Source organism: Hemicordylus capensis, chromosome 8 (assembly GCF_027244095.1).
Source record: "Hemicordylus capensis ecotype Gifberg chromosome 8, rHemCap1.1.pri, whole genome shotgun sequence".
In the NCBI taxonomy this organism is placed as follows: Eukaryota; Metazoa; Chordata; class Lepidosauria; order Squamata; family Cordylidae; genus Hemicordylus; species Hemicordylus capensis.
Genome location: NC_069664.1, coordinates 2,984,304 through 3,007,581, shown reverse-complemented (window position 1 = coordinate 3,007,581; position 23,278 = coordinate 2,984,304). Strand labels below are relative to the sequence as shown.

General features: G+C 44.1%; 1 protein-coding gene across 4 annotated transcripts in view; it reads right to left on the bottom strand.

Moving 5' to 3' along the window:
* SLC23A2 (solute carrier family 23 member 2) overlaps positions 1–23,278 on the bottom strand; it is an 81,953-nt gene that overhangs the window by 36,171 nt on the left and 22,504 nt on the right. The window contains exons 2-4 of one of the 4 annotated variants that reach the window (XM_053269509.1): positions 17,963–18,163; positions 6,787–7,044; positions 4,834–4,932 (exon numbers count right to left, since the gene is read on the bottom strand). In XM_053269509.1, the coding sequence (XP_053125484.1) occupies positions 4,834–4,932; positions 6,787–6,891 (204 nt within the window). In that variant the 5' untranslated portion in view covers positions 6,892–7,044; positions 17,963–18,163. Of the gene's footprint in view, positions 1–3,724; positions 3,758–4,833; positions 4,933–6,786; positions 7,045–12,623; positions 12,645–17,962; positions 18,164–23,278 lie in introns of those variants that run through there. The other 3 variants (XM_053269510.1, XM_053269508.1, XM_053269511.1) reach the window with 3 other exon arrangements.

Sequence of the window (23,278 nt, the reverse complement as noted above, 5' to 3'; positions counted from 1 at the left end):
TCTAAGGCATGCACGTGTGTGCATGCACATGCATTTCTTGACATCTGCTCTGTCAATTTTAGATCCTGCTCAGGTTGAATCAGGAAGGTCCCACTCTGGATGCATGTGCGTGCACACTGCTTTGATACTGTTGCCCAGAAAAAAACTCATTCCGCACACAGATGAAAATAATTAGAGAGAACACTGCTCTTGAGGTCTTCTAAGGTGGGCTGCATTGGCAAGTAACACAACCTTCTTTTGAAGAGGGAAGGAGAAAGAGGAACAGAACAAGTAAGGGAGAAAGAGGAGGAAGCGTTTAGATTGACTAAAAAAAAAGGTAAACTTCAAACAAAGTATGCAATAAGTGGGCTCCGTTTACAAATCAGGGCTAAAGGAAGTGCCTTCCGTGGATCTGAAAAGACTGTTCACCCTGGATTGGGCAGCACTGATAGAAGGATATTATGCAGAAGTAGCTTTATGCAGAAGTAGCTTTAAATCTTTGTTAATACTGAGTCAACTTCTAAAAAAATCATTTAAACAGCTTTAAAGCGGTATGAAAACAAAATATTTAACACCCTTTTTTGGCAACAACTCTTGAAAATCAGGACATATTAAGTTTACCATTTCAAATCTTGTAGGGGGGAAAGGGCTTATATAACTACCACACTGACTTAATCCACACTTGGCATCCGAGTGAATGTGTTTGCCTAGAACCTGACAACTTCTTGAGACCCCCAAACTGCACACCTGGCATTTACAATATTTGTCAAATCCTCCTAGTGCTCCCTAATGAAATCTTGTGTTTATCAGAGAGAATAATGAAAATTCAGAACACACACACACACACACACACACACACACACACCCCTCTACAAGTTAAGAGAGAGAGCAATGAAGTGAAAAGGTTTTCAGTTATAAGAGGAGCATGCTTATAATATGCTATCTATGTGGCTGTGACCATTTCAGCCATAGCAACACAGCCTTTTACAACAGCTAGAACTGTATGGGGAGCAGCATCTCTCAAAGAGCTGGTCAAATGGGGATGTGCCCAATTGCTCTAATGCCACAGATTTTCTCAAATGATTAAGTGAGGTGCAGACAATCTTGAGGCCCTGTTGAAAACTGCATAGAGCATCTTTTTCCTTTTGCACTGTGAGCGTTTACCTGTTCTTTCCAGCAAAAAAGACCCCCCTGCCAGGGACAGAGGTCACTGAAGTGAGAGAGGGTTGTGATATTATGCTCTCTCCTAAGAGCCATCTCCAGCTTTTACGTACTGAGAAGATGAACAGAGGTGTGGTCGAATGCAGGTTTCCATGAGTGGGAGACCACAGCTCTGCTTGAAGTTGTTCCAACTTGCAGAGGATCAAACAAGCAGAGCAGAATTTGGGGCCAAGTGAGAGCAGGAGGACCAAGGTGTCTACACAGTCACCTCACTCACAAACAGATTTTGCTGAATGAGTTCATTCTGGAGAAGGCTAACAAGTTCACTCATGAACATGCTGGATTTGTTTCACAGCTGCAGAGTCTTTAGATGAGTGAAGATGACAGTTTTCGTCAGGGATATTATGCCAGTAAGGATTCTGCATTTAAATTTTTTGTTTACCTTATTGCAAAGCCTCAAGACACAAATGTGTGAAAATAAAATAAAATGTCCAAACACTCTCCAGAACTAACCCTCATAACCCTTACTATAAGTAGTAAAAGGCAGCCTAAGCACAGTTTCTTACACCACTTTCAAGAGATGCTCTGAAACCTTGGGTGGGTTTCTGGGATTGTGTGGTTGGCAGACACCAAGGACTCTTCAGCGCTCAAGGACGGAGAACTTGAAAAGAAAAGAGGGAGGAGGATTGCACAGGGCCCACAGGTTGGCTCAGCTCCATGAGAGCTTAAAGCAGCCACAATTCCATGAGGTAAAGGGGATGGGTCCGTCAGCCTCCAGCACTATTAACTGACTCCGTGTGAAAGAGCACACAACCATGGCAATCTTTACCTTAGGGCCCAATCATCTCTCTCTCTCTCTCTCTCTCTCACACACACACACACACACACACACACACACACTGGAGCAAGACAGTAGAAGGGATGAACCCACACCATCCCTAGACACCAGCTGCCACCACAGGCAGTCCGACTCTCACTAAAAGAACCACAACTCTGTTGGGATTTCTGTGGCAATGGGAACATGTGAGAACAGTCTTTGTGGATACAGTATATATAGAGAGCGCATGGGACATAGGAGCACCTTGTTCAAAACCACCATGATTCCTTGCAGAAGGGGCTAGAATCGGTTCTTCTCACTGCCTGAGAGACCACAACGAGCACTGAGGCAGCAGCCACACTGTCAGGATCTAAGTTTGACTGTTTTGTCTCATGAGGCCGAGTGTGTGCAGAACAAGCAAAATTACCACCTGAGGCAGATCAGGCAATCAAACTATATGCCTTGAAATCTGGAGCCCAGTAACCCAGTTGTATAACTTGATCCTGTTAGTTCAACATGCGGCCATTGCTTAATCCCCTTATGATTGCTACCATCTACAATCTTAGAAATAATCTAGGTGGTCGAGGGCTGGCACTGGTTCACTTGCAACTCCTTGACTGCCAAAAGCACTGTAATCTCTGAAACAAAGGTAGCATTAGAGTAGAAATGCTCAAGCACTTTGCCTCCTTGAATACGCTTAGTGTTCACAGCTGGACTCTGGAAAAAAGGTGGTTTTTTTCAGCAACAAGACAATTGCTGATACTGTAAGCCTGAATATCAAATGTTACCTCAGGACATACAATCATGTAAAATGCAGCATGATTCAAACCCAATGGTAAATTATTGTGACCTAAGATATGAAAAGCTCTCTCAGTACAGCCCTTTTAATTGGTCTTTCTAGCCCAAGCATGATCTGTATTCATTTCAAGTCGTACAATCCCATCTCTGTTGGAGTGTGATTTTGTTCTTCATGTAGTGTAAGGGTAGAAGAGCACTGAAATTAAGTCAGTGGAAAAGCAAACTTTTTAGATCATAGGAGATCAGATGGATTCTGAAAGGTCTTGAAGGAATCCTGATAGTATTGGCTCTCATTTTAAAGATGTGGAACAATTCTTTGTTGCAGAAGGACATTTGAAATTGTGATGGCAAAATGTTAACCATACAGAAAAAGTGAGCTCTATGAAATGAAACTTGCTTCCTTGCATTCTAAAGGCCCTGTCCCTGCAGAAGTATTTGCAAAAAACAAAACAAAACACCAAATAAAGCAGTGTAAATTCAGCACATTTACAGCAGACTACACCAACTGCACAAATCATTCTGTAAGCAGAATGTAGGGGGCAAGGATCCCCCTATCTAAAGACCTGGCCTTGTAGCCTTAACAAAGGCATGGGTGATATGAGGAATCTTGGGCAAAGGAGAAGACAAATTTAGCTAGTAGAAATGAGAACACTGTGGGCTTTGAGAGGATTGTCAGGGTCTGTGGTGACATGCTGGTCCTCTCTTCCCTTTCACTGGGGATTTTCCTTTAAGGACTGCCTCGCTGCCACCATCCCAATTCTCTTGAAACAGACTCAAGCTTACTTGCAGCCCCCCTGTGGCTACTGCACTCCTCTCTTTTTATTCCGTTCTCTCCTTAGAGCTTTCTGTCACTCCCACAAGGACATTATCTCTCTCCTCTCAGCCAGTCAGGCTTCCCATTCTTTATACAGTCACCAGTGTCTTCGCCATTGTTCCTTATAAAGCCCCCTTCATTTCTCTCTAACTCACCCTCCTAACAGTCTGTAACTGCCCCTCCATTACTCTCCCCTCCAAACATTCCATCCCATTCTACCAATCCTGCCCAAGAACACACAAGCTCCTCCTCCTCTTATTTATACAACCTTGACACAAATTAACAGCAACCTATTCATCCTGTACAGTCCCTTTCTCAAAAGTGTTTGTGTGTGGGGGGGTCTTAACTTGGGGTCCACAGGGTAGGTCCAGGCAGTCCATGGAAAATCTTTGCAGCACTGACTGTAAGTTGTTTCCTGGTGAGCCAGAATAAAGACCTGGAAAACAACTACCTTTCTTACTTTCTCTCTCTCTCTCTTTTTTAATCTTAGGAAGCCTTAGGCAAATGTATTGAGGTCTACAGGTAATGCTTGGGGATTTGGGAGGTCCATGGGTGCAAGAAGCTTAAGACCCCCTACCATGGGGTCTGCTTACAGGATCTGTCAAGGTGCGGTTACTGAGCCCCGAGTCCCCTCTATGTCAGGGTGGCCACGTTGAGGCTCTCCAACTCCCACAGCTGAAATACTGTGCTGGGGGTGACGGAAGCCGCAGTCCCATAACAGCTGGAGAGCCTCAGGTTGGCCACCCCTGCTAAATATTAAACAGGGACACTCTCTAGCTGTTTGGCAGCAATGTCAACAGATGGCAGTTGCAGATATACAGTAAACAAGGCTTTGCGAATCAGCATTATTGCCCATCGTGATGAACAGTGCGGCTCTATGCTTTTGAAAATCCTTTTATCTCTCTTTGGCAACTACCATCCAGTGTTTCAAGTTAAGCAAGTAAGAATCTTTCCCCACAACTATGTATGCAACCTTCCCTGAACCACTAAGATAGATATCCTGCCCAAAGTCAAAGAGTTGCGTCTTGAATGCCAAGAGCTCTGTTCTTCTATTGCTCAGACGCCTTTCCACCTCCCACATCATCTTCACATACTACTAGCACTCATGCATTCCTTCAGCCAGGCTCCTCGGACATAAATCAAGCAACCTGATGAAGACTGTCTCAGAGCCTCAAGACCATCCCGAGCTGAGCAAGTGAGCAATACATGTTTTTCCCGTTGTGCTAGAGCCCATCTTTAAATCTACTTTGCATTCTTAAAATACCTTTTCTGCAATTCCATTTTCTGTGGTATAAATGGCCATAAGCTCTGTGTCTTCTGTATCTTGATCACCACTGGATGTTGCTCCACCATTTATTACAACCTAAGACAGACACACACACACACAAAAAACAGTTCCTATGAAGTTTAAAATAATAATTCTAAAACAACAACATGTGCATTCCGATATATTGCATTATTTTAGAGAAACTTTCACATCCACAGGCTTCAAAGCAGAAATACTGTCAAAAAAGGACAACACCCACCAGCTGTATAAGGGCAGCAACTACATATGCTTGCTGACTTGCAAGCAGCTCTGCTGTGTTCAGGGGGACTTATTCCCTGGAAAACGTGTGCAGAATTGTCGCCTAAGTTCCCTAAAACATTACGGCTGTTATAGGCAACTAAAGGTGTGCAATCAAAATGGAGGGTGGTTCACAAGACATCTACGATACAGCCTTCAGTGCCAAGTTAACTGCCCATTGAGCACAAGCATTATCGGAATTAAAACAATAATAAGAGTCTAGAAGGACAGGAAGGCACAATTCCAGTGGGACACACGCACACACACATCAGCCATGTCAATTCTCGTTGCAATTTGTTCACATAAGCTCTGGCAAATGCAGTGTTGTTGGTATATGGACAACATTGCTTGCAAATGCAACAGCTTCTTAATATGCTGACCAAATCCTGGTCTTCAGAATGAGGCTAGCACGGCTGCAGCCAGCACGGCTACGTTCTCCAGTGGAGATGGGCCAACGTCAAATCATCCTCAAACAACCCTAGATGAATTAAATTACTTCAGAGCGGTTTTCGATCTGTGGCACAAATGGTCCTTAGCATTAGATGCAATAATTTAAAGCCATCAGTCTTATCGGGTCAATTGCCCTCAATGAGATAAGAGTCCATGAGCTGAGCAATCCAGTCACTGAATACAATGTTGTATCTGTTTTCTGAACAAGAGAAGCCATTCATCAGGAGGAGTTCTCAAATTCATTTCTTAACCATGGCACTATTATCCCTTGAACTCTTCCCCATACTGAAAATACATCTAGCTTTTCCACCTCCTCAGATAGAGACAACTGAGCCTGACAGCTTTTACAACAAACCGCTGCTCCAAACTGAAGCAGCAACAATGCTCAGAGAAAACAAGCAAGCTTTAGAGGAGGGGTGGGCAAGCCTGGCCCTTCAGCTGTGGCTGGGGATGATGGGAGTTGTAGTCCCAACAACAGCTGGAGGACGAAGTTTTCCCACCCCTGCCTTAGAGTGATACGACCAAACCAGTCTGGAACATTTGGGTCAGTGAGGGTACTTTTAATGGAGAGCGCTGCTTCTTATGGGGATCCTGCCCAAACACTAGTAGGGATATCCCTTTTCCCATGAAAGGAAATGGGGCAGGGCTAGCAGTGCTGCCAGGGGGACCTTGCTGCAGGTCAGCAAGTGGCTTGGAGCAGCTTTTTATTTTAAAAAATTGGTACAAAGCACATGGGGTGAGTGCTGGAGAGGGGGAGAAGCCTCCAAAATAAAAGCTTTAACACGCAACATGGGAGCTCCATACCAGCTCACACAGTGCTGGTAAATAAATAATGGTTTCTGTTCTTCACAAGCACTGTAGTTGCAGGCTGTGAGTGTGGCCTGGAGGATGCTCTAGTGGCCACTGGACAGCCCCTGTGAAATCAGCAGGAGGCCCACAAGCATCTCTTCTAGCTGCCCTTGCCATTCCCAAAGCTCTCTCATGTTAAGCTGCCTTTTCCTCCCAATGGAAATGCTAGCTAGGCCTATGGCATTCGGCAGACTTTCCTTTGAGAATCAATATCTGGAAAAGTTTGACTGAGTCATGCAGTTACACTTGCAAACACAATTATTAGAAGTAGAGCAAATATTCTGGCTGAGTCTGTGCTTATAGTGTGTCATAAAAATAGCTCCACAAGTGCTACAGGAAAGCGACATAACTCACCGGCAGTGTGAAGAAAGCAGGATGCTTCGACTCATCCTCATATTTTCCCTCCGTGGGGCTTCCAGTTTCCACCGATTTAGAAGTGGTGTTCTTGCCAATCCCCATGGTTTCCCACAATGCTGAGGGGACTTACACCGTCGCCAAGCTGCCAGTACAGGAGACGGACTTTTCAATACACAGGATGGCACCTCAAAAGTGCACCACAGGCATCAGCAGTGGAGCATCCAGGCCCGCAAGTCAGGTTGGCTTCTAGAGTGCCTGGAAATGAAAACATCAAAACCACTGAAGGTTGGGAGCTTTGTTGTGGTTGGTCGTTCTTGCAACATAACCCCACAAGACACACTTACAGTACTGCGTTATTAAACTGACTGAGAGGCAAGGTGATAGCACATTAATTTCATCAAGAATTTTACTCCATGATCAAGATAGGAGACAGTCTCTTGCAGTCTTCGCCCTTCATAGCAAAAGGTGGAAAATCCCCCAAACCTATTTGGATGTTACACAACCCTGTCAACTAGCTGCTCAAACCCTTTTGAAATGCTCAACTTTTCAGAGAAGCCTCGAATTAGCCCTTCCATCCCTCTCCCTATTGAAACTAAGCCTAAGAACATGGAACAGAACACACAGCCTTCCTCAGCGGCTCTCAACCTCATTTTCCTTCCCTCTGCCGCCTCCCCTGTTGAATTTTAGATTGTTACCTTGAAGCACCATGCCGCGTAATTGCATTACGTAAATCAGGGGTTCCCAACTTCAGGTTCCCAGATGTGGCTGGACTACAACTCCCATCATGCCCAACCACACTGGTCAGTAGTCAGGGGTGATGGGAACTGTAGTCCAACAACAGCTGAACAACCGAAGTTGGGCACCTGGGTTTATATTATATGTAGTAGGTATGCTATATTATAGGTAAGAGGTATGGTGTTCTGGTTGGCGAGGACTTGAGGCAGGGCCTTTTCAGTTGAAGCCCCTCAGCTTTGGAATGCCCTCCCGGAAGAGCTTCATCATGCTCTCAATGTGTTTAAAAAACAAAGACACATCTTCGGAGAGAAGATTTTAAAATGTTTTATCTGCTGCTTATACCGGATAGGATTTTTCATTCTTATGTTTTTAGTTTTCTACTTATAACTTTTAGTTTGTAATTTTAAAAATTTGTAACTTTTAAATGTGGTTTTAGTTTGGTCTTTTAAATTTGTTTCATTTTTAAAATTATTTGTTTTATGTCATATCTATTAATGCTAACTTGGCAAAGAGGCACCTTTTAAAGTGGTGATTCTCTTTATTTAGCAGGGGGAAAGTAACTGGCCCGATCCACCACCAGCACACCATCCCTCCAATGACTGTTGCTGGTGTCTGTCTTACGTTTCTTTTTAGATTGTGGGCCCTTTGGGGACAGGGAGCCATCTTATTTATTTATTACTTCTCTGTGTAAACCGCCTTGAGCCATTTTTGGAAGGGTGGTATAGAAATAGAATAAATAATAATAATTAGTAATAATAATGTTGTGAGCTGTGCCTAGCAGTAGAGTCCTGGAGGGGTGGGGCATGAATATTTTAAATAAAGAAACCACCACCAAGCAAACATACATGCTTGGGTATGGCTGTCCAGAACGACACAATGTTCTTTTCAGTATTTCAAGCCTCCTTACAAGAGAAGTTTCCTTTCATGGGCACTCCTTGCAAAGCAACGCCCAGAGACATTCACCTATACTGATAACTCGCTTCACGTTGCCTTTTGCAAGCCCACATAAACAAAATACTCCATCAACTGCCAGATAGATTGCTATCTAATAAGAGCTCCCAGTGAGGTCAGAGCACAAATAGTAGGCCTGCCTCACTTGCAGTAAACTCGGTTCTAGTTCAATATTGCTGTGAAGGGGAAAGGTTGCAAGAGAAGATTGCCTCCTATTGGGAGATCTTGACAAAAGACATTTAGGATTTATCCCTCTAGAACCTTGTGCGTTAATGTGGCAATCAATGTAGGCAACAAACAAGTCATTTTTAAAAGCGAGGTGCTCAACTCAAGAATGCACCAGAAGCAACCTGGGACAGCTGAGAAAAAGCACCTAACTGTAGCATTACAAAGCTGTCTAAAAGCATATGGGTGGGAACAGCCAGGGGGGAAAGAGAGAAATTGAAGGATGGGAAGATTACCATATCAAAATCCTAGGCTTCCAACTGGGTTTCAGGGCATGGTTTGAGAGCCCACGATACAGACACCTTGCTGAAGCTGAGCTGACCTAGATCTGGCCAGTGCCCAGACAGGTTGAGTTAGCTTGAGTTCCACGATGGAAGAAAAGTGGGATACCAATGATACACTGATTTATTTATTTTTTAAAGGGGACATATTTTGAACGGAGCAAGGGCCAGCTACATCGGCTCTATCCACTGGCTCACTCACAAGCGGAGACACAGGCTAATTCTTTCCAGTCCAGCATGAAGGGCACTCCTATACAATAGCCAAGATATAGGGCAGCTGGGATGCAGAAAGACTAGGATAGACCCATTGCTGCTATTCCCACTAATGATGTATGTTAAAGATGTTTTGCCTGTGTGTTGGGTGTGAGGAGTAAAGGACGTCCTTGAAACGGAAGAGATGCTGGGGGCTGGAAGAGAAAACCTTGAGGGCTGAATGGAGCTCCTCGGGCACCGATTACGTTTCCCTCAGTCTATAACGAACCTTTGCCCTGGAATTAAGATAGCAAGGGTACAAACAATCATTTGTGTGTGTGATGCCAGAGTGTCTCGCTTCCCTCCGTCTCATAGCAAATGGCCAGCCACCAAGCCCTGCTACTTGGCCTGAAATGCCATCAGCAGTACCTGCAGTTAAAAGCACCTAACAAAAGTGGGGCAAGACCCCAGGAAAGAGCATATGATCTGAAACCAGAAACAGTAATGAAGGGGCACTTTATTCAAGAGGCACAGTGAAGAGCAATGCTTGTAAAAGGAAATCAAAAGCATTACACCCATGTTCAGCAGCAAAAAAGCCAGCCTGTGCCATTTTCAGCTGAATTCTTGAGGAGAAAGGCAGTAAATGGCCAAGGAGGAATAATCCCCTTTCATCATACCCAGGGGAGTAACAGCAGGAGGGAGGGCATGCCCTCAACTCCTGCCTGTGGCTTCCAGGGGCATCTGGTGGGCCACTGTGTGAAACAGGATGCTCGACTAGATGGGCTTTCTTGGGCCTGATCCAGCAGGGCTGTTCTGATGTTCAAACATCCTGAACAAAATAAAGACTGTTTTCTGTCTCCTCTTAAAATCTTGCCTAGCAAGAATGATTACATTAGGGGCATATTTAAAAGCTAGAAAGAGGCAGGGAAGGGAGAAAATGGTTGCCGAAAAGCTATTTTCAAAACTGTGCTCAGGGAAGCTCCTTGCAGCCAAGGCACCTAGAGGTGACCCTGCCTGGTAGACACATGGCCAGGAAACAAGACTACACACTGCAGCAGAGTTTTAGGCAGAAGTGCCTGAGAAAGAGGAGGAGGGAGAGAAAGAAAGAGACAGGGAAGAATTTGGAGTCAAAATCAAGTTGGCTGTCAGCAGATGCTTGCAATAAAAGAAGGGGAAGGAGAAACTGGCATCCGTATCAAAGGAGGCCGAGATTGGCCAACAGACCAGGAATCTTTTGAAAGAAATTCACAGACACTGGGCTGTCCTGATTAGCAAAACAAGAATGCTTTTCAGCATTCTAAGTGAGTGAAGCAGATAACTGGGAAACGTTGGCAACTCTCCGATTAGCCAAGAGAGTTTAGATAGCAGAACCAATTCTGGCCAGAGTCCCAATTACGCACAGCAGAATTCCCAACTCATTACAGCAGGCCTTGGCCATTTTGTTTTGGCTCTAAAAGCTAGCCCCAAAATTTAGGAGCCAGACGGCTCTCTGCTCCATGTGGGGGCAGACTCACTTGCCCCCAACAAGACCCTCTGCTCCATGGAGGGAGGGTCAGACAGGACTCACTGTCCTACCCCAGTAGTGCCTTGCACTCAACTGGCGGGGGAGAGACTGACCACCTTGCTTGCCCTCTCCTCCTCCTGGTTGTGTCTGTCTGGCTCAAGCAGGAACAGGGGCCGGTTGCTCCCTCTTCCTCCTGGTCACCCTGGCCCATCGCCTGCCTGAGCCAGACAGATGCAGCCAGGGATTGGAGGAAGCAATCTGCCTCCATCTCATTGCTCCTCCTGGTCATGTCTGTCTACTGCCTGCCTCAGTCAGTCTGAAGGACACACACACACACGAGCGGGCAAGCCAAGCAGGGACAGGTGGCTCCCTCCTCCTCCTGGTCTCATTTGTCTGGCTCAGGCAGGCACTTGTGCTCTGAGATTTGTTTTTATGGTTTGCTGCATGTAACTGTATTTGTGTGTCATCAGTGCTAGGGAGACTGGCAGGAGGGGTAAGCGGTTCACAATGCAATCAGAGAGCATAGTAACAGTGAAATGTCCTATAAATCATTAGTGGAGGTGGGGGAGAATGGCTTAGAATTGGCCAATGTGTTCTATTATCCTGGTTTTAAAAAGAAGCATGCCACCAACTTCCATCATTTTAAATGTTGGATCATCATCATCATCAACATGTCCAATATGGTACATTGCATCTGTGCCATGATCTTTTAATGCACGTAACCACAAAAGATGCACTAAGCAGGAGGTAGGTCCTATGGATAGCAAGCATATCCTCCTATGCCACCTCTCAGTTGCCATTCCATGAAGTAAAAAGGCTAGCCCCCAAACATCATGCTAAGGTAGGTGGCTGAACAGTGGTCCAGTGCCTTCTACATGTTGCACAGGAGGCATGTTTTCGGTCCTACCTGCTCTTCTTGAAGCCCTCCTGTTGCCAATGCTACATCTACAGCTCTGCAGAGACACAGTGAACTTCACTGTGTCTGAAATTACACACAGCGCCAACACCCAGATTATGCTTTCAGAAAACAGTATGTATGTATTTGTTTAGAGTTCGGTTTCTATACTGCCTTTCCTAAAATTTATCCCAAGTGGCTTTTGAGCGAGTTCCTGCCCTCACCCACAGTTGTTTTCACAACAGCCAAAAGAAGCCCATACACAACCAGCTTGCAACTTTTCTATTTAAACGTTGGCTTCAGTAGTTACGTGTTCTTCAGATTATTGCTCCAGTTGGTGTGCAAATCAGTTTTCCATACTAATTGTCCCTTAATTGTTTGGATCACTAATGTTTAACTGACAACAACATTTTTAAAAAACCAGCTATTAAAATGTAATACTCCCCTTCTACAAGAATTGCGCCAGAGGGGCTGAACCAAGGAGTGGCCTTTCAAATTTATTTCAATAAACATTTTTATTTTTTTACATTTCCAAAACTGAAAGTTTTCTTTCCAAGTCCTACTTCATATTTTCTCTACCACATACCGAAGTCTGAGTTTAGCAACATCAACTTGAGTTTCATAAAAAAAAATTCCAAGGCTATGAAATAATCAAATACTACAAGACAATAAGTATATTCATTAGAGTGGTCAAAGCATTTCTTACAAGTTGTAATCCTGAATCAGTATCGGCATAATGCAGATGGGAGGCTGAGGTTCAAAGAATAGCAAGATTCGGATGGGGGATTTCCTGATTTGAAGCTCAGCTTCTTGGGCCACCTTGCTCCGCCACACTTATCAACAGTTTTATAAGACAGTAAAGCTTTCTCTCAGCATACTGAAACCATTTAACTTCTCATTAATGGTAGAGGGGAAATACCCCTTCAGCCTATATATCTGCTATATATGGCATAGCAGCTATAATTTTCAAGATCAAATTCAGCTTGCTATAAAACCTCTCACTACCTTCCCTTTCCATCAGTTCCATCTTTCATTCAATTAACTCTCTTACCTCAAGACACCGGCACTGAAACCAGAGTCCACGCAAAACAGTTCCACTTCCTACCAGCTACTGCCAGCTGAAGACAACATTTAATGGAACACAGACATACTGAATAGGTTTTTTATATTCCAGATATTGTATAACTGTATTTTATCCAATCAGAGTAAGTATTTTACATTACACAACTGCTAAAAATACCAAGACACACCACATGGTCACAAGGTGTTACTACATGCCTCTGACATAACTAGAAAACGTAAGTAAGTATTACAGCAGCAATAATAAATTTGAGCCCGATAGACAAAACAAATGCCAAACACCTATTGTTTACTATATCATCAACAGCTCCATGGCAGATAACCCGGGAACAACCAAACCAAATTTAGCTAGCCAGTTTTGAAGAAGGACAATCACGCCAGCAAGTCCATTTCACCCACTTCTGTCAATTACTGTTATGCAGTTCACTCCCAACATTCCTCCCACCCAGCTTATTGTTTTATCAAGTTTATTGACAAAACCACAGGTCGTCATTCCAACAAATAAAAAATTACAGCCATGAAGTTCTGGAAGTGATTCAAGCAAAATAGCCCATGCCATTGACAATCTATCATGATGTTGGGGGTGGGTGGGTTTAAATGTGATGCTATGTGGCCACAAGAGCAGAAGCAGCCAATTTCTGCAGTTATATTTGTTAGCATTAGCAAAGACACACTTTTCTGCCAGACAGTCTAACTACAAGAGCTCAATTACTTGCTCTAAGATACTAGTAAAGAAATGCACCCCCATCTTGCATGTTTACAGGCATAGGGGTGGGGAATAGGTGCCCACACGCACCTCCCCACAACTTTCAGTGATGGGAACAGCAGCTCTGCACATGCTGTGGATCTTCTGCTGAAGGCTACTTAGGGGTGGGGGTGGGGGTGGAGATAGTGATCATCTCTCCGGCATAGCTCGTTTGCATAGATCATATTATATGTAATAAACCATGCCTGAGCCATTTCTGGATGGGAGGAGGGAGTTCTTACGACAGAATGTTGGGATCAGTGTGCCCTCTAACAGGGATTCCCAAATGTTTATTGACTGATTGATAGTTAAATGTATATACCACCTTTCATTAAATCAATCCCAAGGCGGTTTACAGCAAAATTTAAAAACAAGATTGTAAAAGAGACACAAGTAAAATATTAAGCTAAAAATACAAAACAAATCTGATTAAAAATTTAAAACCCAAGCATAAAAGCAATACAAAGTACAAAAAGCAGCAGCAGAGATAATCATATAAAAGCCTCGGTAAAGAGCCACGATTTAACATGCTTTCTAAAAGCTGTGATAGAGACTGAGGAGTGAATAGCCACCGGGAGAGCAAAAACCATTGCAGCTGGGAATTCTGGGAGCTGTAGTCCACAACATCTGGAAATCCCTGTAAGAGGGAACACTGGTTGGGATACGTGGGGGAGAAGATGCTGGGAGGGAGGAATGTTGGGAGAAGACAGTGCGCTTGCCTGTTCGTGCAGATGGGATGGTGAGGGAGAGGGGTGGGTAGGATTGCAGAATAGGAATCGGTAGGATACTAGGCTATAAGGCCAGGAGTGCCCAACTTTTACCCTCTGTTGCTAGAATGCAGCTGCCCATCCACAATGGTCTTCAGCCACTGTAGCTGGAGATGGCAGGAATTGTAGATCAACTGCACCTGGAGAGGCAAAGTTGGGCACCCGCTACAGGTATATCACGAACCAAGTCCATATACCTATAAATGTAAAAGTAAAGTGTGCCATCGAGTCGGTGTCCACTCCTGGCGCCCACAGAACCCTGTGGCTGTCTTTGGTAGAATACAGGAGGGGTTGACCATTGCCATCTCCCGCACAATATGAGATGATGCCTTTCAGCATCTTCCTATATCACTGCTACCCGATACAGGTATTTCCCATAGTCTAGGAAATATACCAGCAGGGATTCAAATGGGCAGACTTGGTTAAATATAGACTAGACTGATTGGCTACACCCCTATACAGCTACATTCCAAGCCAACATTCATGTACACAAGCACTTTTAATTTACACGTTTTAAGTTATTCTTGTGCAAATAAACTTGAATTTAGTCAAAAATGGAAGTCTGCTTTGAACTTCATGCACTTAGGGTTGAGCACCTCCCCAAAGAGAAGTCTTAAGTTCAGTTAAAAACTAGAGTAGATCCATGACAGACATAGTTTCATAAATAATTCTTTGTGGTATAAATTAAATTATAACAGTTGCATACAAGCTCCAATATAGCTCAAAACACAACTCTAAGTTTGTATTGTGGTATTAGGAAGAGATGGCTCAGTATATTTGAAGTAGATACTTGCAGCTTTGACTTGTAATTTGTTTTCCTTAAAAATAAAATTGCATGTTTGAACCTAGATCTTTAGATTTGCTTTAAAAAAAAACAAAAAAAAAAACACCAACAGTGCCATCTAGCTTTCATGTACAGCATCCATAAATGCTCTTTATCCACCAGTAGCTAACATGGAGAGTACTCACATTTCATCATATGGGAAGACCTAGGCATGCCCATCATCTCTGTATGCCAAATAAGCATTTAAAATATTGGTGTAAGTCCCTCTCTACTCCTCATGTGCATTCACAGATGAACACACCCAAGTTCACTCCCACAAAAGACATATGAAGAAACAAGCAACTGTCTTCCAGTGTGTTTTATAACATGTGTAGCGAACATTGCAATCCAACTATTTCACTTTCTTTAGGGTATACAAGATGTGAGATAAAGCAAATTGCTTTTATTTTCTCTATTGGATTATGGGTTTCACCCACCCCAGAATTGACCACTTTCACAAGTAGCAGGGACAAAGCTTTAGATTATATTAATTCTGCAAAGAAAAAACATCTTTTTTAAAAGGGGGTGCTCTTTAACATTTACAACTTTTAAAATGATATTAACTTAGAATTTAGACAATATAATTAGATGTGACATTTAAAATGCAAAGAGAAAGAATATACCACAATATATGCCAATGATCTTAAGGGGGAAAGCGAAAGAATGCAATCCTCCAAATGTTTACTTCTAGCCCAGTGAAGTTAGCCAAACTGTAAACATATTTTAGAATTGCACACAGTCCAATGTTCAAAATTCATTTTAATGGATAAATATACTCAGACCGTTAGCACTTGAATCTCCTCATATCAGCATCTCAATAAGGGTTTAATTCACTGTGGATTCCATATTCTCCCCTGAACGTGCAATTATACAAGCCCTACACCATAATTAATCCAAATTACAAGCCATGCAGATTTAATTGCTTATTTCAGAAGAATAGCATCAGGGTAAAGGATTTTCATTCTGTTGTTAGAAAAGTCCTGCACATACAAAGTAGTGGCACTTCAAAGCTTGCTTCCTCCCCTCCTCAACACACACACACACACACACGCCATAAATTATGTAAAGACTATTTGCAACACAACTTAGTACAGCATCCATCTACACAAAATGTGCACCAATCAGCTTACGGGCATCTTCAGAACAGGAAGGGGCAAGCATAAGTATAAAAGTCAACAGAATTTGATTTCCCATTTTTTCCCAGGCAGCCAAAACCTTATAGAAATAGCCTTGTGGAGTATATTCACTATTCCAAACCAAATTCCAATATGGTTTAGGGTAGGAGAATGCACCCAAAGCCTGCACACACACTTTCACAGGATGGTGGGATGTATGTTTTGAGTAGATGCTTGGCTGGGACAAAAAAGCACCCAGACAGGAAAAGAAATTGATTTCTGAGGTTGTTTTGTGCCCCGTCTGCCTGATAACCGAACAAAAGCTCTGCTTTGGGGACACTGTCACCTGCACGCTAATAAGCAGTGTCCTAAAAGGATTATATTGCAGAGCCACTTCTGAGGAAAGTCTGAAAAACAAACAAAATAACCACAAAAAGCCGTGTACCAGGCAGTATTCCTGCTAATTTTTTTCAATCTGTGTGCAGAATGAGTTTTGTTCTGGGCAGTAGTATCGAGGCAGTGTGTGCACACCTGCATTCAGAATGGGGCCTTCCTGATTCAACCCAAGCGGGATCTAAAATGAACTGAGCGGACATCCAAAAACTTGTGAGCACACACACACATGCACATGCCTTAGAGGGAACACTGGCACCAGGATTTTACCCGGAGTTGTCTGAGTGAAGTAGTAAATGAAGTACACAGATATTTACTAGAAAACTCACAAAGCCATTTGATAATTGCAGGGAAGCCAAGAACTGTGCTCGAAAGGAGGGGGTGATGTTTCCTAATAACAGAATTTACCCTTTCATTCTTTGCAAGTGTGAGAACTGTCAACATCTTCTGCCTCTTCAGGCTAAACAGTACAATGCACTGTAGCGAAAGGCACATTTCAGCCTCTATCTTACCCAAACAGTTTGAAGCCATGTAAGTGCTTCACTGTCAAAGACTTACATCAAGTTATGTTGAGACTCCAAGCAGTCCCACTCCACGTCTCACACAGCCAGATTCAAACCTTCCGGCTCAAGGTGAAAAGTCACAACATCTGAGGTCACAGATCCGAACATATCTTTGAGACCTTTTGGTCTCTCAGAGCAGGCTTGTAAATAGCAGACTCATAACCGCTTACCTGGGATCCAGCAAGCATTGCTTCTAGAAGTTCAGACAGGGAGTCTTTACTCAAGGATCCCTGCCACCCCCAACCTGGCTTAGGTCACCAATTACTGGCAGAGGGAATGTGTGCCAGATGGGCTAGTGCACTTTTCTTTGTTAGCAAGCAACTTTTGTGAACCCCTTTGCAGGCTGTAACACGGGCAATTTCATAAAGGAATCCGTTAAGAATAATTGTACCACTCAACAATATCAACTGAATGACTCAGAAAGGTAACTCATACGCAGACTGTAGCTTTACTCCATAAAAAGCCAAGAGAACTGATTTTTTCACATAAAGTAATTTGTTCATCAAAATTGCATGCCTCTAAGGGGGAAAAGAGGCGACTAAGGGGAGACATGATTGAAGTGTATAAAATTATGCATAGAGTGGAGAGGGTGGGCAGAGAGAAATCTTTTTCCTCTCTCACAGCACTAGAACCAGGAGTCACCCCATGAAACTGAAGGCTGGGAAATTTAGGACCGACAAGCGGAAGTACCTTTTCACACAGCACATAATTAATCTATGGAATTCCTTGCCATGGGATGTGGTGATGGCCACCAACTTGGATTTAAAAGGAGTTTAGAAAGATTCATGGAGGACAGGTCTATCAATGGCTACTAGTCTGATGGCTGTGGGCCACCTCCAGCCTCAGAGGCACAATGCCTCGCAATACCAGGGGAGCAACAGCAGGAGAGAGGGCATGCACTTACCTCTTGCCTGTGGGCTCCCCAATGGCATCTGGTGGGCCACTGTGTGAAACAGGATGCTGGACTGGATGGGCCAAGTCGTGCCTGATCCAGCAGGGCTGTTCTTATGTTCTCTTTTACTGGTGGCCATTGGTGGTACACTCTTCTGCAGAATCTTCACCTCTTGAACCAAATAAGCCTTAAGCGTGGATAATCTTCTCTGGACTGGGGTACATACACGAGATTTACCACATACAAATGTGATAACGCAGAAATAATCATAAATGTGATAACGCAGAAATAATCATAAATGTGATAACGCAGAAATAATCTTAGAAGTGGCAGACACACACATGCCCATACACGAGATTTACCACATACAAATGTGATATCTCAGAAATAATCTTAGAAGTGGCAGACACACTGACAAGCTTCTTACTTCTAGCTAGCAGCCACTTTCTAGCTTTTATCATCATTGCGACCTCTGTGCTATAAGTCGTTTCTGACCATAAAGTAATAAAGTGCTGAAACAGGACATAAGCCAGTGCTGACAACACATAACAAAGCACACATATTTTATTTATTTATGTTTATATTTCCATGTTGCCTTCCATTTTAAGAGGTTTACAACATATTAAAACAAGCCCAAATAAAAGTGATTTAAAATGCACAGTTATATACTCTACTCTTTAAAATACTAGAAGGTCCTCCCCCACATGCAACACAGAGCAGGGTCCCTACCAGCAGGTAGAATAACTTCAGAGCAAGTAGCCTTGAAGGTACTGGGGTCCCAAGCCATTTAGGGCTGTCAAGGTAATGACTAGAAACCAAAAGGCAGCCAGTGCAGTTCTTTTAAGATCAGAGGAATATGACGGCCCCACACAACCCCAGAAAGCAACCTGCCCACTGCGTTATGCACTAACTGAAGTTTCCGAATACTGTACCCTTCAAGGGCACATAGAGCGGAAATTTTACACAACCAACACATCTTCCATTAACATATGCCCATTGTACACACCTGACGTTTGATTCTCAATCCTATTTTTGCCACCAGTATGCAAAGCAAGGAGGGGGTGTGTGTGTCTGCCTCAGACTCCGCTGGTTTTCTGACTTGACTAGGAAACCTCGTGTTGCAGAGGGAAGGCGGCAGGCCCAGGGAGGGCTCAAGCACTCTCTACCGGTTACTTGCCTGTTGTAGCTGCCTTCCCACACCCTGCATGTCTGAGGCACACGTGGGACTAGGACGTCTGCCTTTGCTTGCTGCTGAGCATCCAGCCTCGGGACCTGCTCTACGCACTACCACATCAGGGAGCATACAGGGCTGCAAACCCACATATTGCACAAATATCCCTGCTTGTTGCAGCCACAGCTCCCAGGATCAAGTATTCACTTGGCATCGATATTTGCCTGTACTGAATGGAAGAAGCACCCCCAAGAGCAATTCGCCTCTTCTCTTCTGCAGCCTGTTAACAGCTCACAGGCAAATCTCTACCCGGCCTGACCGCTAGCATGTCCTGGGGCTTAGCTGCTGTATGCCTCTGTAGCCCTGTATTCTCTCCACAAAAAACCTGCAGCACTTGTTTGCCTTCTCCGCTCTCCATTAAGAGCTCTCGTTCCTTGCAGCTGCTTCACCTCTGAACACAGAAAGAGTAAGCCACGAGGTTGCTATGCCACTCCTTTTCTCTGGCGAGAAAAAGGGCTCTGCTGGATCAGGTCCCAAAGGTCAATCTAGGCCAACACCTTGTTTCCCACAGTGGCCAACCACAAACCCCAGGGCACCCACAAGCAGGGCTCAAAGACAGTTACCAGCTTCCAGCAACTAGTACAGAGATTCAAACTGCCTCCGAACAGGGAAGTTCCAAGCAGCTCTCATGTCTAACAGCCACTGATGCATTTCTCCATGGATTTATCTAAGCTAGTCTTCTAGAAGAGAAGGAAGGGGAAATGTCATTGTTGGCGTTGATCTCCAGGTGGCTCTTTTCTTGCATATTAGCGTACTGCTTCTGCGCTAGAAAGCATCTATTTTTATTTATTATTATTATTTATTTACACAGTCAGACGGGTGTTATTGACTCGTTTGTTTTATCCAGACATCGAGTCCTTCCCAAGGACCCGGGGTGGCTGAATTTTGTCAATGTTGTTGCTGTTATTATTATAGATATCAGCACAGAATATAGGCTGTTCCCAGTAAAGCTGCTTTTTGTAATTGGCTGATGGTGATTTCTGTGGCCCCGATGGTGTTGAGGTGCTCTTCAAGGTCTTTTGGGACTGCACCCAGGGCGCCAATTACCACTGGGATTACTTTGGTCTTTTTCTGCCACAGCCTTTCAATTTCAATTTGTAGATCTTTGTATCTGGTGATTTTCTTCTATTTCTTTTTCTTCTATTCTGCTATCCCCTGGCATTGCTATGTCGATTATTTTGACTTATTATTAATTATTAGCATTTATATCCCACTCTTCCTTCAAGGAGCCCAGAGCAGTGTACTACATACTTAAATTTCTCCTCACAACAACCCTGTGAATTAGGTTAGGCTGAGAGAGAGAAGTGACTGGCCCAGAGTCACCCAGCAAGTATCCTGGCTGCATGGGGATTTGAACTTTGGTCTCCCGGGTCCTAGTCCAGCACTCTAGCCACTACACCACCCTGGCTCATCTAATAATATCTAATAATCTAATAATCCACCACTCTAACAATCCACCAGCAACAAGTGCCCTCAGCCCTCTGGCAAGCAGAACACACAGCCCAACAAAGACCTTTCTCCCAGAGGTCTCATTTCCACTGCCATATTTGAGAAGGTAAGGAAGTGCAGGAATCCTTCCTGAGAAAGAGAGGGCTTCCATGAATGCTCCCATGATTGCTTACCATCTCCGCATCCCAGTGCAAAGGAGAGAAGACCTGGTCCTCTCCTAAACCCTCTGTTTGTATGCCAGAAAAGGATCCGAGGAAAGAGAGGGGAGTGGTGGCGACCTCAAATAATGGCTGGCTAGTGAGCTAAACCTACATTTTTGGATCCCTAGAGGCACACCCCTCCCGCCCTTCTAATACGCTGGATACTAGCCACTGCTCTTTCATGACAGAACCTCAGATGGATGCCTAACCATTGAGAAAATTAAAAGTAAGGGGGAAATGATAAGGATGTGAGAGCTTAACCACTGAGAAAGTGGTTAAGAGAGCGAGCTAGGAATCAAGTCATCTTGATTCTGGCTCTTCTGTGAAGTCTCTGCCAGAGAGAACTCTGCCGCTCTCACTCAGCCACAGTCCCCCATCCACAATATGGGCGTTATTAGTCATGCTGACCTACCTTACAGGTGTGTTGTATGAATGACAAGAAAATGTAGGGTAAGTGTTTTGAACACTCAAAAAGTGCCATGTACATGCCAATTATTATTTGCCTCCGTAACAGAAAGGTTAGCTGTATGAACTCTGCCACAGCTCTGAGGCAGGATTCTCATCCTGCTGCTTGCCCACTAGGATGGGGCTCCTTCCTACTCCGGCTCCTCATTCTACCCCAGGAAGAGAGTGAAGAGGCAAGGGGACGGCATTTCCCCAGACTATGGAAAATGCTGTTTGCTTTGTTGTGGAACAGAAGTAAGTTTAATTGGTTTGCTCTCCCTGCTTAGGCTTTCGCTTTTTTTTTGTTTTGTTTTTGTTTTCTGCTGCCGTTTAGCTTTCCTTGTTTGGCTTTTTTAATGATGCCTATTAGCAAATGGCCCAGGCAGCTAAGAGAGGAAAGGCAGAATATAACCTGCTAAATAAAATAAATATGAACCTTGGGGCTGCAACTTGCTCCATAGCTTCCTCCAGCACAATGAGAAATATAAACCTGCATCTTTCCTGTTTAAAACAAACCTGCATAAGCTCTCTTTTCTCTCCTCCTCCCACTGCTTTACATTTACAGTGTCCTAACCACTTCTCTTCTCTGCTAGCTCTGTGATGGCAGCCATTGTCAGTGCAGCAATTCTGACCTACAACCCCAAATTCAAGTATATGCTGATGCGATCCGAGCTGTCGGTGACTGACCAGGAGAGGGATCTTGGGGTCATGGTGGACAGCTCGCTGAAAGTGTCGACTCAATGTGCGGCAGCTGTGAAAAAGGCAAATTCAATGCTAGGGATCATTAGAAAGGGGATTGAAAATAAAACGGCTAATATTTTAATGCCCTTATACAAAACTATGGTGCGACCACATTTGGAGTACTGTGTACAATTCTGGTCGCCACATCTTAAAAAGGACATTGTTGAACTGGAAAAGGTGCAGAAGAGGGCAACCAAGATGATCAGGGGCTAGAGCAACTTTCTTATGAGGCAAGACTACAACACCTGTAGCTTTTTAGTTTAGAAAAAAGACAACTACGGGGAGACCTGATAGAGGTCTATAAAATCATGCATGGTTTGGAGAAATTGGAGAGAGAGAGAGAAATTCTTTTCCCTCTCACACACTAGAACCAGGGGTCACTCCATGAAATTGATTGCCAGGAGGTCTAGGACCAACAAACAGAAGTATTTTTTCACACAACACGTGATCCACTTGTGGAACTCTCTGCCACAGGATGTGGTGACAGCCAACAACCTGGATGGCTTTAAGAGGGGTTTGGATAACTTCATGGAGGAGAGGTCCATCAATGGCTACTAGTCGGAGGGCTGTGAGCCACCTCTAGTCTCAAAGGCAGGATGGCTCTGAGAACCAGTTGCAGGGTAGTAATGGCAGGAGAGAGGGCACGCCCTCAACTCCTGCCTGCGGCTTCCAGCAGCATCTGGTGGGCCACTGTGAGAAACAGGATGCTGGACTAGATGGGCCTGATCCGGCAGGGCTGTTCTTATGTAATGCTTCATGGAGACAGCAAACAGGGTACTAACAATTTACTTAAGAGGGTCCGTGGGAGTGGCAGGTTCCCTCACTGGCAGCATCTCCAAGATAGGGCTGAGAAAGACTCCTGCCTGAAACCCTGGATAGCTGCAGCCAGTCTGTGTAGACAAGACTGAGCGAGAGGGACCAATGATCCGGCTCAGGAGAAGACAGCTTCCTAGGTTCCTACCATAGTTCAGTGAAGTCAAATGCTCCAGCTCGTACAAGTCACCTTCACTTATTTGTTCATAGCACCCTATGGTCTGCAATGGCACATCTTTAACTGACAGAATAATGTAGTGGAATGAATACAGCTATTCATTCTTGGGTATCACATACCTGCATTAATTATTCTGACAATTTTGTTGAGCATCGTGCCCAATGGTAGATTAAAGTCAAATAATAATTAGTGTGGGTGAGCATAACAAAGGTGGTTTTTGTTTTGTTTCTCGTATGGGATGTGCTCTTACATGCTGAAGATGTGTTTGGAGA